General features: G+C 53.8%; 1 protein-coding gene across 1 annotated transcript; it reads right to left on the bottom strand.

Annotated features, from left to right (window-relative positions):
* Window positions 1-3,287: 3,287 nt before the first annotated feature.
* GADD45B (growth arrest and DNA damage inducible beta) lies at window positions 3,288-5,592 on the bottom strand. The gene is made up of 4 exons (XM_044421047.1): window positions 5,307-5,592; window positions 5,093-5,194; window positions 4,642-4,849; window positions 3,288-4,022 (listed from the first exon to the last, which is right to left on the bottom strand). The coding sequence occupies exons 1-4, from the start codon at window positions 5,348-5,350 to the stop codon at window positions 3,909-3,911; spliced, it is 468 nt and encodes a 155-aa protein (XP_044276982.1). The 5' UTR covers window positions 5,351-5,592; the 3' UTR covers window positions 3,288-3,908.
* Between the last annotated feature and the right edge of the window lie 9,635 nt (window positions 5,593-15,227).

Raw genomic sequence — 15,227 nt, 5'->3', positions numbered from 1 at the left:
GAGGTAGGAATGGAGACGACAGCAGAGCTCATCTCCCCAGCCCAGGAAAAGGAGCTGGTGGAAATGTTTTGAAGATCCCAAACCCTGAGCAAGCTGTCCAGTTACCAGCTTCCTTTCAACAAAACAACAGACGCCAGGATCCCAGGTGCGCAGGCAGCCTCTGGTGGAGCTCCCCAGGATATGGGGATGGAGTGCAGCATGGACTTCAGTTCCCTGGAGCTGTGCCAGGGCTGCTCCCGGTCGGGCTGGATTCCTGAAAGCTGCTGCCATGTGGGAGGCAGGCTGGAAGGAGAAGGGATGCACCCGAAGAGGCCAAAGTTGTAGTTCAATGTGTAGAAGAGATGAAGCAGAGAGCTGCAGAGTCAAGAGAGAGAGAATGGCTGAGTTGAGTCAAAGTGAAGCTTTGCAAGAGCTCAGCTGCCAAGTCAAAGGGGAGAGAATGGCCTAAATGAGCCACAACAACACTTTGCATGAGCTCAGCTGACCACCCCTACCCATGCTGATTTAGCACTCCAGAGCTGCTGCTGAGTTTTCTGGCTACAATGTAGTGAGGATTATCACACACACACACACGCACCCTGCTGAGGCAAAAGAGAGCTCGGCTATTGGGCAGCGCACGAATGAATGAGCTAAATAAGAAGACGACTGTTGAGAGGCTCTGTCGAACCAGAGCACCTGGTCTGAGCTTAGCGGCAGTGCATGTTACCGTCAAGGCTGAATCGATTAAGGCAAATGACACGGCAGGAAGAAACGGGTTGCCGTTCACTGTCACTGTCATTCCTCGAGTGGCCGTCTGAGCCTCCCACGCACAACCCCAACCTGACCCGGCCTGAGCAGCCATAGAGGGTAAGGAGACACCGTTGGAGGGACTAGAGCAAATGGGGCTGGAGGGCGGGCTGTGTGAACGCACGGATGGCCACTTGAAGAACGGCAGCCACAGGTGAGCGACCTGCCTTCCTTCATCCTGGTCTCAGTGCGTCGCTCATATGGACGACTAGCGAGCTTGCCCTGCGGCAGACGGAGGGGGGCTGCTGTCACGGAGGAGCGGCCTGCGCTGCCAAGGCAGTCCGTCCTTGCACGGTCATCCAGCCAGCCGTGCCTGATGAAGGTCGACGGCGAGAACCATGTGGCTGCTCTCTGGATGCTTTGCAGGGGGATCCCAGGGAGGTGGCCCTGGGCATCGCCCAAGCGGGTATGGAAGGGGCCCTTGGTTGCACGGGGAGGGGAAGACCAGCCGTCTCGCAGGCCAAGCTGGCGGTGTTGGAGGCCCGCTGGGAGCATCTCTGTGAATCACAGAACAGTAGAGTTGGAAGGCCATGAAGGCCACCTCCTTGCTTCTGGCCATCGTAGCAGACAGACAGCTTTGGCGAGCAGTGGAGGTGGCCTCGTCCCTGGGCCCAATGAATGCTGGGGGCCGATCAGAGACCTGCCTTCCTGCAAAGCATCCACGTGCCTCTCCAGCACACAGGGAACACTTCTTGCACGGCTGCCTGGACGACCCACCCCACAAGCTTCCCTGGCCTGTGTGGCCTGTGACAGGATGCGCCCGCGAGCAGTGAAGACGCCGCCTCCAGTGCTAAACAGCCCCCGGATATCTCTGTTGTTTGGGATTTCTGCCCCACCTCCTGTGTGTGCATCCTCAGCGAGAGGAAAACCTGAGCAACCAGAGCCACTCACTCTTCCCATTGCCAGGTTGCCACATTTCTGGAGCCAAAATGCAGACCCCCTCCACCCAGCACAGCACCCAAGGGTGCACGTGGAGAGCCCCCTGCTTGGGCGACAGTTCTGGCTGCGTGCGCGTGAACACATGAGAGAGAGCACGCAAAAAAGCTGGCTATGGGGCTTGTCGTGACGAATCTTCACGTGATGCCTGCCCAGGGCCCTGCAGAGAGGAATCTAGCAGTGAAGGCAGGAAGTCTTCAAGAATGCTCTTTGCTACTCTTTGCATTCATTTGTCTAGTTTGCATAACTCCCTCTGTGACTCATTTGAGGGAACCACAAACACCTTCTGCGTCAGCTTTGGCATTTCAAGGGCTAGCAGCTCAACAGAGTGCTTTTAACCAAATCTGCTTCACTGTGCCCACAATGGCAAGCTGTGCTTATGCGATCCAGGCCAAGAAGAGGCAGGTAGTGTGCAAAGTCTGCACAGGTGGAACCTGGTTCAGTGCCACAGGCAAGTCACACATTTCAGAAGAGCAGCTTGGTTTTGTGGGAAGCAGGAAGCATTGTGTGGGAAGCTTATCACGGTGTCAAAGCACTCGGCTTCCCATGCACATGGAGCAACAAAATTAGAACAAGCTTCCTGTCCAGGGCTACTGGCAGCTGGGAAGACCGTGCTTGGCTCACTCTTGCCTGGTTTCCACCTGGTGTGAGAGTGGAAAGGTGAGCCAGACCTTTGTGCGACGACCACCCTTCTCTGGCTCAGCATGTATTTTTTTGCTACTCCTACTTCTGCCCCAACCTCAAAACTAACAGTAGCAAAAAAACAAAACTGCGTGCACATCGTGGCAGGAAGCCAAATGCCTACTTTAAAAAGAGAAGGAAAAGGCGACACAGGGCTGTGGTGTTGCCATCTTTCGTCTGCTCCAAATACCCAATGCTAATTTGCGCAAACCAAGGCACAGCTAAAGTTTAGAGAAACAGCCGCTTGTATCATGGGCTCCAGAATCGGGCTCATGCCTGGGAAGCGGGTGCAGCAAAATCTGCAAGCCTGACACCGCTCAGGTGTGTTGGATCACAGCTCCAACCCTCTCCAGCCAGCTCGGCACCAGCAAGTGAGGGTGGCGTGCAAGTGTTCAGTCTCATCATTCCTCCTCCTCTAACCAGTCCTGCGCATGCGGCACGGATGCCTGCTGACGAACCCCATGAGATGATGTGGGGCCCCTCAGCCACTCCCGCACCCCGGGCAAACCTCTTGAGCATGAGAAGAAGTGCACACATTAGAGGTACCCCAAACAGCCCAGTTGCAGCAAGTTCCAAAATAGTTGATGCAGATCAATGGCAACTGTGTGTGCGCTCAGGCAGTCAAGAGGCCCTGCAGTTCCCAGGATGCCCCAATTAGCGGAGCTGCGGGGGAATTTCTGTGCAGCTAAACACCCAAACTGCTTCCCCAGGGTTACATGGAGAACCCTGTTTCTACCAGACATGGCAAGCCAGTCTGCAAAGGGAGCAAACGCTGTTTGCAGAGGCCAAAGAGATGAGCTGCAAGCCAAGCATATTCTTCCCGCAACCCCACTCAAAACGCAGAACAAACTCTTAAGGCAGACTCAGCATGCATCACTTCATGCTTGCAGAACATAAAGTATCTTTATTGTAATTTTTAAATCATATAAGCATATATTTGTCTTTGGGTTCTTCTCAAGCTTAGAGTGCAAAAAAGAAAATAAAAGATTGCATGTTTGGATGCATTTTATCAAAAAGTCTTTTTTTTTAAAGATAGCATTGTATTTTGTTTGCAACCGTCTTTCGTGCATCAGTCCTTTGCTGCTGCTTCTTCTGGCACAAGCGGCAGATGCAAAGAATTCTTCCCTCTTCCAGCGTCCAGTTAAGAGTCCTTTGCAAGAGGGCAACCAGGTCAGGCTTCCTCTCCGGTTGCTCCACGGGGGACACGGGGAGGCAGCTGCAAGGCCCAGTGGCCCAGAATTCGCCCCACCTCCTCCCACAGCACTGGGCAGCCCCAGGCCAGGAAGGCCACCACCGCCTCCGCCCTCTTCCTTCGGAGCAGTCAGCTGACAAGGTTGAGCCGGCCCTCAGGCACTCACTCTGGGGGCTTCACCTCCTCTGTCTCCATGACTCGTCCCAACCCACTTCTCCATGGGATGGGCAGGCGGAGCTTTTTTTTCCTAAGAACTTCTGACCCGTCTGGTTCTCGTCCGTTTGCTGCGCTCACGGTGGAAGCGGGGGCCAGGTCAGCGCACCTGCAAGGAGACGTAGGGGACCCACTCATTGTTGCAGCGGCTTTCTTCGCAGTAGCTGGCCACCTCGGCTAGGCCATGGCTTGTCCAGGAATCCGTGTGTGGCTTCTGCAGGGGAAGGAAGCAAAGTGGTTGTCAGGATTCGTGGGGGGAGGGCTGGAAAAACCACCGAAAGTGACCCACGAGCAGGGCAGGCCGCAGAGCGCCCTTCACTAGCCAGCTGTGGAGCCCCTCCTGGCTGTTTGGGGCTTCCGCCCCTTCAGCCACAGCCAGCCTAGCTCTTGGGCAGGGACCATGCCCATCAGACCAAGCCCCAACTCTGGGAGGCAGGTGGAAGTCAGGCCACTTCAAGCACGTTGATCTGCCACTCCTCAGCTCCAGAGAAAAAGGCTTTCTTTCCCGGGCAGATTGATCTGGCACTGCAGAGGCGGCCTCCCAGAAATGATCCCTGGGCGGGAGGACATTCCGATCTGCTCACTCAGGGCTGTTTGCCAGGTCAGCTGAGGAAACAAACCCAGGGGAAGTCCCTCCTCCTCCAGCAAGCACAGACCCAGAGCCCTCGGCGTGAACCCCCCCTCCCCCCGTTGCACGAGCACGCTCCTGCCCCCCCTTTCCCCTCCAGGGCATTTAACCTCAAGAAGAAGCCAAGCGAAGCGAAGCCGCCCGGAGACCTGGCGGACCCGGGGGAGCGGCGCGGCGTGGGGCGCACCTGGCGCCGCCGACTCACCGTCACGAGGAGGCAGTGCAGGTCCCGCGGCTCGGCGCCGTCCTTGGGGTTCTCGCCCAGCACAGCCGCCAGCCGCTCCATGCCGGCCACCCGCAGGATATGGATGTCGTTGCCGCAGCAGAAGGCTCGGATGAGGGTGAAGTGGATCTGCAGCGCGATGTCGTCCTCGTCGGCGGCCAGCAGGCACAGCACCACGCAGTCCGGGTCGCTGCGGAGGAAAGGAGGGCCGTCACAGAGCCTCCCGGCCGGGCAGAGCACGCACCCCGCGCCCGCTTGGCACGCTCTGCAAAAGGCCGCCCGTGCCCCGCAGGGCCCGCGCTGGCTGCGCCGGCTGTTCCCCCGAGCCCGGGACAGGCAAGCCCCTTAAAAAGCAACCCGCAGCCAGCGCCAAACGTGCAAGAGCAGCGACGGCGGCGCCGGGGCGGACGGGCGGGCGGGCGGGGAGGCTCACATGTTCATTAGCTTGGCCGATTCGTACACGCCCACGGTCAGGCAGCCCTGCCTCTGGGCCGCCACCAAGAGCTGCTCCACCGCTTCGCTGACCGGCTTCATCCTGGAAGGGAGAAAAGGCGCCAGGGTGAGGGCGAGCGCCGGACAAGGCGCCTTGGGGGCCCAGAGCGCCCCCAGCCCCCTCCGCGGCGTGGCGAGCAGGGAGGCGCGCTTACTTTTTCTCGGCCTCGTCGGGGGTCACCAGCTCTTCCAACGTCATGGTGCAACTGTAATCCACCGTGGCGGGCTCGGCCACGCGCGCGAGCAGGCCAGGGCGCGCGCCACACGTCCGCACGCGCGCAGTCAGCCCCCAAGCTCCCCGCAAGCCCCGCGGGCTCCCTCCAGCGCAGCAAGCCGGAACCCCGCGCAGCGAATGCGCACGGCAGCGGAGCGCGCAGGCAGGCAGGCAGGCAGGCAGGCAGGCAGGCAGGCAGGCAGGCAGGCAGGCGAGGCGAGGCAGCACATCCGTCTGAACGCGGCGCCCGCTGACAGCTCCTTTTGAACCTCCGAGGGGGTGTGGCTCGGGACGTCCCTCGCTCCGTCCTATTCGTAGACGAGGCATCAAAGGCCGCCCCACGGAGCCTGCGGATTGGTTGTCCGCTTAGGCGCCACCACGTGGGATTCCGGCAGTTTTGCAAACGGTAGGGGGAGTCATCTTTATTTGCAATATTTAAGAAGTCGAAAAGAAAAGAAAGAAGCGGAGAGACCGGAGTTTCGGTTGATTTTTTTCTGCTGCCAAGCAGGAAAAGTGCTCGTAGCGTGGCTGAATTTCCCCAGAAACCAGGGCTGGGCTTTTCCGAGCAGCGCGGCTGCACCCTCCTCCTTCGAGAAAGGGCAAAGCCGGCCTTAGCTGCGCTGCATCGATTTAAGGAGACGTTTACGTGCATACGAGGGACGAGAATACGCCCCATCCCCAAGAATGAGCGCGTGCGGGGGGGGGGTGTTTCGGTTTTTTTAAATGCAGTTATTTTGGAAGCCCACGAGGTGGGGAGATACTTTAAGTATGTGCGTAGAAATTCCTGTCCGGCAATGACTGTGGTTTTGCAATCTATTACAGTGCGCGCGCACAGCAACGATGCAAGAACCCGCCAGCAGATGAAAAAACAAAAAATAGCGCAAAGTCTAACTGGGTGGCGGAGGAATGTCGCCCCCCCCCCCGCATCACTCCCGTAGTAAGAGGCGAGAAGAGGTGTCGGTTGTTGCTGCAATCGCTCTTGGCTTCAGTCTCCTCGCGCGGAGCGCTCCTCTCGCTCGTTCCTTCTGCTTCGGTTCGTGCAGCTCGTCCACCGGCAACCCACACCCACGCGTTGTCTTGCAAACTTCCCACGGCAGCAGCACAGTTGCACGCATGCACTTTACAACCGCAACCCCAGCCAACATCCCTTACTCATACAACGCCCCCACGCAACAGGAAAAGGCACGCGTGCATTTTGCATCGCTAGCCGCGCTTTCTGCAGCGCCCGCCCCCCTTTCGCAAGGTGCTTCGCCTTTAATTTGTGCAGGCAGAGGCGGAACCTCGAGCCCTTTCACTCGAAAGTGAGTGCCTGGAATTTCAACAGCCGCTTTCCGTGTAGAAGAGATCCTGGATCAGGCAGATTTTAGCCAGATGTGCGGGAGGGCACAGTAGCCCCCCCCCCCGCAACATTGGGCAGAGCAGTGCATGCCCTTCAACCTGCAACGCTGAACCCACTTACCGGGGAGTAAGCCCCATTAAAGTCAGTGGGATTTATTTCTGTGTAGAACCCTGATAGGCAAGCGAGCAACAAACCACTTGGCCATGGTTTTCTTTGCAGCCCGATGCTACGCAGTTTTACTCGCGAGTCAATCCCTCCCCACTGGGGGCGCCGCAAGCTGCAAAAGGGGTGCCCGGCTGAGTTGCAAGCCACTCTCCGACTCGGTTTGGCGCAGTAGGGCGGATCGGGGCCTAATCCCGCCTGGAGAAAGCGGGTGAAAGTTGCCCAGTTCTTTGGCAACGCCGCTGGCCCCCTCGACGCGCCGCACGCGCTGCCCGGGGCATCGGCGAAACGTGATCCAGCGCTTGCGTAACCGCTTCGGTGACTCATCCGGAGTCAGCCAGCGCAGCTTGCGTCGGGGCAGAGGTGGCTGCTTGGTCCCAGGGAGCTGGGCTGGGGATGAGGAGGAGAAAGCGAAAGCAGGGGGGAGAAGGGACCCGGGCCCCGATCCAAGGGAGTCCTCTTCCGCAGCCCATTCATCTACGGAACGTGCTGCCACATGGTGTGTCGTGGCCACCAACTGGAATGGCTTCCGAAGGAGACTGGATACTTTCCAAAGGAAGAGAAGGGTGGAGGGGCCTCGCTCCCCCCAAGAAAAGAGACAGGTGCCCATGGAAGCCAATCGCTTGGGGCGTGAGCAGGGGGGCTTTCGCACTCCCGCGCTGCTCGAAGGCTTCCCATGGGCAAGAGGCCCGCGAGCACAGCTGCTCTGATTCCTCCAGAATCCTCTTGCTGGAAGTGACCTCGGGGCCCGAAACTCCAGCCGCTTGCAGGCGGGAAATGCCGTGCGGCAGCCTCCGCTGTGGGGAACGAGCCAGCTTCTGTCCTAAAACGCCGCCTGTGAGTGGAAGGCTAGACTAGACAGTCGCACAGTCTGGTCCAACAGTTTCCACCAGGGGACAGCCAGTTTACAGTGGACAAAAGGATTGTGTGGTTGGATCAGAACAAACCTTTCTCTGGCTCAGCCTCCAATAGGCTATCTAGGCCCCCTCAAAAAATCAAATCATGGCCCCAGTAGTTCATGGGGGTGACTGCCGCAGAGGTTCACACAGATTGGCATCGAAAGATGCCCTGCCCCCACTTCCCAAAGAGTTGCACCCACAAGCCCACTCAGAGCCCCTCTGCCCTCTGGATTCCAGCATCACCAGAGCTGTGGGTTTCCAAAAGGATCTGTATTGATCTCCTTTTAAAAGAACTTGCACTGGATCTGATGCTTACGCATCTGACAGGTGAGGGGCAGTGTGGGATAGCACTTAGGAAATCTTGTCTACCTCGCAGGGTTATTGTAAGTGAAGTAGGTGGGAGTTGTGCTTGCTTTATTGGCGGAAATAAATTCATTTAACAATGTGGAATCAAAAGGAAGTATTCATTGATTCAGTGGGGTATATGGGGGCAGAGGGTTTGCAATGGTGACAAAAATATTCTTCCAGATGGACTGGGGGATGTACTGGTGCCAAGCAAGAAACCCTGCACACCTGCTAATAGGGCCTGCTGTGGTTTCTCTTCAGATTGTGTAATACAGGGGTCCTCCAACTTTTTACATGGGGGGCCAGTTTACTGTCCCTCAGACTGTTAGGGGACTGACTATAGTTTGAAAAAAATGTGAACAAATTCCTATGCACACTGCACATTAAAAATTAATTAAAATAAAGTTAAAAAGTAATTAAAATTTGAAAAATTAATTAAAATTAAAATAAATTTAAAAAGTAATTACAATTAAAAAATGTTTGCTCTGCTCGCTCGGGCTGCAGCAGATGAGGTGGGGAAGAGCATGTCCATATTCGAGGGACAGAGCTACAGCACGACCAAGGCACCAAATAGAGTATTTTGCACAATGCAGCTGAGGACTGCGACTGGCAGTTACAAAGAATGAAGCAAAAACACTAAGGACAAATACTGTCAATGCCACTGTGGTATTTGAAGCAAGTCAGCCCAGAACAATTCCCACAATACACAATGGCCGTATTTGGATGCAGAGCCAATGGCCATCATATTTCAAGTGCAACCTTGCCAAAACGGGTACTGCTCACATGAGTTGGACTACAACTTCCATTGGCCATGCTGGTTGGGCATAATGGAAATTATAGTCCTCGCCACCGGCCAGGTTCTGAGGGAGCAGGAGGCCAGGGAGGCGAGTGTGGAGCAGCTCCCCCAGCCGGGAGAGGGCCGTGAGGAGGGAGGCGAGGGCTTCTTTCCGAGGCGAAGGAAGGAGGCTGCGGCTGTCCAAGCAGGGCGCCTCCCGCCTCTCCCCGCCGTGGGGGGAAGAAGCGCGGCGGCCGCTCGACGGTGGCGGCTTGCCCATAGAAGGCCGTGGCTCCCGCACCCGGGGACATGGCTCACATACTTATAAATGGATGTAAAAAGTTATACTCTTCTTACCTTCAATCCTTTTTAGTGACTTCATCTCTCTCTCTCTCTCTTTCACCCTCCTCTCTTCTGTTTCCCACCCCGTATTCCCGCTCTGTATATGCATGAAAGAGGTGGGTGGGGAAGAGAGCCGGTGCACGCACAGTTGAGCCGCTACGATTTGGCGCATGCACCGGCTCTGCTCAGCTTCAGAGAACGCCTGCACTGGCTCAGAGCTTTTGGACTCGCTTGGAGATCGTCCGAGTGAGTCCAAAAGCTCTGAGGCGAGCCGGATAAATGAGCATGGCAGGCCATATCTGGCCCGCAGGCCACAGTTCGAGGACCCATGGTGGTGTAATAGGGGCTGCTGCTTGAAGGGAGGCAGGAATGTAAGGCCAACAAACTCAGCAAGAGCAAGGCCACCCCTGGTGGCTAAAGCTGGCATAGCAACCTCTGCCATCCAGGGTGACTTCCTGCTAGTCCTTTTTCTCACCATCAGTACTCCAAAATCAGTAAAGGCCAGATTTTTTGAGAACGCCCCTTCCTATGGCAGGGCTGCCCTCATGCCAGTCTGGCTGGATGAGCCCGCTAAAAGGGTTTTCTCCAGACAGCTTTGGTTGGGATATTAAGCAACTTCTTTGGTGCATCAAGAGCACTGGAATGTAAGGTGTGTCATTTTGGATCAGGTCAAGAGCCTGACTGTGCGGCAAGGAAGGTTTCTAGCTAGATCCCACGCTGGGCTGCAAGACGCGGTTGCAGTAGCACCTTCTCGCCCATGTTCCCAGCATACATTGTTTGAAACTACAGCTGTCCTGCTCACTGACGGCCTCCTCCTCTGGGAATTCATCTAATCATCTGAGTCTGTGCTCAGAGCTACCTCTGTGTTTGTGCATTTCATATTTTGACTCTGCATTATGTGAAAAGAAGGGGTTTCTGTTGTGTGTCCTAAATTTCCACCACTCAGTTTCACTTATGTGCATCCTGTATTGCTGTGGGATTCGTTTCTGTTTTTATCGTTTTTAGCTTTTGAATATGCATGTTTCATAGAATCATAGAATTATAAAATAGTAGAGTTGGAAAGGGCCATGAAGGCCATTGGGTCCAACCCCTGCTGTTGCAGGACACCAATTAATGCCATTCCACTTAGATGGCTGTCCAGTATCATCTTGATGTCTCTGGCATCAAGAGACCACCACCTCTCTAGATAACTGGTCCCACTCTGACAGTGATGACGCTTTTCCTGATATCTAGACTGAACCTGGGTTGTTGCAGCTTTAATCGATTATTCCATGCCCTGCACTTGCATCAGCAAGAAGAGATCTCGACCTTCCTCTTTGTGGCAGCCTTTGAGCTACTTATAGAGCCATACCATGTCCCCCCTCAGTTTTCTCTTCTCAGGGATGAACATGCCCAGTTCTCTCCGTCTCTCCTCACAAGGCAGAGTTTCCAAACCCTGGTTCATTTTTGTTGTCCTCCTCTGAACCCCTTCTAACTGTTCTTCATCTTTCTTAAATCTGGACACAGTATTCCAGGTGAGGTCTGACTAGGGAGGAGTATAGGAGAACTACTGCTCCTCATGATTTGGAAGGAATACTTCTGTTAATGCATCCCAAAATAACATTTTCTCTTTTGATGGCTGCATTGCATTCTTGACTCCTATTCAGCCCATTGTCCACAATAGTCTGAGATCTTTTTCTTCTCAGTTCTGTTGAGCCACGTATTCCCCATCCTGTATCGATGCCTTTGGTTTCTTTTTCCTCGGTGGAGGACTTGGCACTTGTCCCTATTCAATCTCCACCTGTTGCTTTCAGCCCAGCGTTCAAGTTGATCAAGATCGCCCTGGATCTTCATTCTGTCTCCAGGGTGTTTGCTATTCCACCCAGTTTTGTATTATCTGCAATTTGATTCTCTTTCTTTGTACTTCCTCATCCAAATCATTAACAAAGATGTTGAAGAGCACTAGGCCCAGGACTGAACCCCGTGGCACCCCACTGGTTACTTCCATCCCATTTGAGAAGGTGCCGTTGATGAGCACTCTTAGTGTCTGATTTAGCAGCTAACTTTGGATCCATTGAACAGTTTTTCTATCTAGTCCACTTTTTGCTAATTTGTTTATCAGAATGTTGTGTGACACTATGTCAAAAGCTTTTCATATTGTATTCAAACCATTTGCCTAGTTGACAGGCAAAACGTGAACAGATTCTGTATGCCTCTCACTGAGGCATGTATTCGGCGGTACAATTGGCCCAGCTTGCGCATTCTGGGCAGATTCCTCACATGATAGTCCTGTTAACTTGCTGAACGTGGTGGCTGCAGAACCTGCCGATAACTGATGGCCCCTGGAAAAGGGTGAGGCATGATGGAGATGTGCGACCCTTTGGGTAAATGCACGCAGCCGGAGCTGATACCCTAATTCCATGCAAAGCTGGCTTTGAAGGCATCAGCCAGGTCACTGTGCTGGACCTGTTTAAGAAAATATTCCAAATTTCGAGAGGCCAGAGAAACTGCCAGCTGCTGCCACCTGCTGCCAAAATTGGGCAAGGCAGGATCACAACCAGATGGTTTCCAGAGAGTCAGGTGTAGATTCAGGAAAGGCTTGCAGGCTTTGATGGGACCTTCAAAAGCACCTAGTCTGATCCCCATGACCGTGTTCGATGTTATGACACTCCCCAAAGCTTTTTCCAGACATTGCTTGGAAACATCCAACACAGGAGGGCACATTACCTTCCAAAGCTATGTTTTTAATTATAAAGAAGAGGCTTTTTTGAGGGCCTGTCAAAATCTTTTTCTTGTAATTTGAACTTGGACTCCTATCTTGGGGCAAGAGCCCTTCGAGCAAGCCCTTTAGTCCATCTGTCTGGGGACTAAAAACACCCCTTCCACCTTTGTCCATACAATCTAGCCCCCCTACTACTTTTGTCCTTTCGACATGTACCAATTTGGCAACCGTGATGTCAAGAGTTACCTGAACCCTGTTCCTAAGGTACTAGCTCTCAATCCGCGTCCCCCTTAGTGCAAGCCATTTCTGGAGGGTTGGAACAGGTTCAGGGTGAAAGGACCTGGAGGGGAGGAGCTGCCCATGGGTACTGCTCCGGAAGGCTGATGAGGGTCTTGGAAAAGCTCCGTGCAGCTCCCATGGCAAGCCCACTCTCTCAGCTGCCTGCTTGCAAGTGGCTGAGCCACTCCTGCTCAAACACCTCTCCTCCTCATGGCTCTCTCACAGGCAGAGGTCTGGCAAGCACTCCAGCCCCCAGTGTGTTACTGAGAATATTAGGCCTATCCCTGCCACGTTAAGGTGATGTTTCCTGCCTCTGCTTCACAGAAGCATCTGCTGGAGAAAAATGTCTTTGCCTGGCAGGAGTCCCAGGGCACCAGCTGTTTTTGCTGCAACAGATCAGTGTAGAAGACCACCCAGGTTCTCTTTCCTTCTTTCTTCTTCAGCAGTGCATGCACATGGCCTCCGATTGCATCTTTCCAGGGAATTGTTTACATTTAGCCAGCCGTGTGCAACCTTGGCAAACAGGTGCAGTTGGCAGGATGGTGCTCTCTCCCTTCTTGGTTGCTTTGGCAACCAGGGATGATGGCGAGGGAGGGAGGGATGGTGTTGCTCTAGCAACAAGCTCAGCACCTGCCAGGAGGGTCCAGCTCCCGAGAGGAAGTGGTTTTGCTGGAGTGAAGCAGGATCTTCTGGAATGCTCATGATTCTTCCAAATGATGCAGTAACCAAAGTTCATGAGCTTCAGAATCCTGTTTGCGTGTTTTTTTCTGGTTGGGGGTGGGGTGAATAGGTGTGTGGATCTTTCCAGGTGGGAAAATGATTCCTTTGCCACACATTGTGTTAGCTGTACAGAAAGCAAAATTCACTTGCATGCATATTTTTTCATGCATTAATATTTATATGGAGGGAACCCAGGTTCAATTTGGATGCCAGGAAGCACTTCCTGACAGTCAGGACCCCGAGGGTGTGGAATGGGCTCCCACGGGAGGTGGTGGAGGCCCCATCAGTGTGGGTGCTCAAGGATAGGCTGGACAGGCGCATGGTGGGCATGTCATGAGTGGAGCCGGCTGGAGCCAGGGGTCAGACTAGATGGCCCGGGAGACCCCTTCTGGCCCGATCTGTTTCTAAATAGGGAAATTCTGCCTTCAGACTTCCACAAAGGCCCACAGAGTTGTTTGCAACAATAATAATGGAATTTTAATTCAAATGAACAGTTATACTGTAAACTACTGTAGGTCACCCAGAGAGTTTTGGCTAATTAGGCAGTGTAGCCAAGAAAGTAGTAGCAATAATGATAATGGCAATGGTCGTCATCATCGTCATCATCATCATCTCCCATGACAATAATAAAATACAATACTCATTCCATAAGACCACCAGAAAATGAATGCATAAAAAACAGCTGTCAGCAAAAATGAATAAAACAATTAAAACAAATTACATTTCTGGCAAAAGCGAAACGTCTTGATGAAGGGGTCAACCTGTCCACCAGGATGGGGAGAGTCCTACAGAAGGACAGAGAGCTGCCACCAAGAAAGCCCCGTCTCTGAACCACCACCAGGAGTTCTCTTGGCAACAGACGATAGGCTTGAGATTCCAGTGATGGCTATGAGGGAAAAGTATTTGTGTGAGAGAGAACATGGTCCTTTAGAGAACCTGGAGCAAGAGAGTGCAAAAGCAGGACCACAGCTGAAGAACACAAAAACCACAACTATAGAAGAATTACACAACTTGAGGATCAACAATGAAGAAACTGAAATTATAAAAGACTTCTCTTAATTGTAAGTTCAAAGGGAGACTGCAGCCAAGAAATTCAAGGACTGAAACTTGGAAGGGCAGCAATGAAGGAACTAGAAAGGACCATCAAGGACGAGCCTTTCGCTGTAGACCAAGGCCAAGACCATCCACACTATCGTATTCTTGATTACTGTGAATGGACATGAAAGCTGAGCAGTGGTGAAAATGGCAGGAAGAAAATTGGTGCATTCAAAACACGGTGCTGGAGGAGAGCTTTGCGAATACCCTGGACTGACAGAGAGGCGAGCAACAGGGTCGTAGATGAAATCAAGGCAGAGCTTTCTCTGGAAGCAAAAGTGGCAAAACTGAAGCTGTTGTACTTTGGGCACATCATGAGAAGGCAAAACTCAGTGGAGAAAACTTCATGCTAGAGAAGGTTGAAGGCAGAAGACAAGGAAGACCAAATATGAGATAGATGGACTCTATAAAGAAAGCCATGCATGAAAAGCTGAGTGAGCTGCCAATGGATAGGTCATACTGGAGGGCCTCCAGGCATAAGGTCACCATAAGCTGAGGTCACTTCCAGTGGCAAATGAGTAGATCCTGCTGGTTCCCACAAATCCGAGCACCTTGCATGTGTCTGTGTGCTTAACGAGGTTGGGACTTGGAGTTTTCTGCTGACTTGTTCCAGGGCAGGCCTGAGCCAGATGTCCCCTTCGCCTGCAGGTGAAACAGCACAGCACACCTGCAGCGGTCCATCTCAGGTTTAGGGAGGTGGGGCCTGTCACCTCCAGTTGCATGGGCTCTGGTCCTGGGAGATGGCTTGAGCTGAAGGAGAGAGGGCTCACGCTGTTGTGAGCTGCCTTCTCCCTCCCAGCAGTAACAGTGAGCTGCCAGTACAGCCAAAATGGTCAGCCTCGTGTGCCTGCCCTTGGAGTCTGCCAGAATGTGCATGCAGAGCAGGAAGGCAGACTGTCCCGCAGTGCGGCAGCCATGAGCTCCTCTACTCTGTCCTGGGGACCTGCTTTCGGATACACAGCCTGTGGGATGGGAGACCTGGGCAGCGGGCTGGAGTCCCCAGAGACCACTGCCATGCCCCCTCCCTGACCCCTGGGTCTCATCTGCTTCTGGACAGAGGGTCACATCCCAGAGAGCAGCTCTTTCACCCCTCACTGGCCTGGCATTCACCAGCAGCAGCCTCACCCCAGTAGGTCTGTCACCCACACCACCTAGGTTGTTTGAAATTTGTGGCAATGCAGCTTCAGTCAACTTCCTAGGCTGGG

This window comes from Varanus komodoensis, unplaced genomic scaffold (assembly GCF_004798865.1).
Source record: "Varanus komodoensis strain SLA01 unplaced genomic scaffold, ASM479886v1 scaffold113, whole genome shotgun sequence".
Lineage (NCBI taxonomy): Eukaryota > Metazoa > Chordata > Lepidosauria > Squamata > Varanidae > Varanus > Varanus komodoensis.
This window is presented reverse-complemented; position numbering and strand designations above follow the sequence as displayed.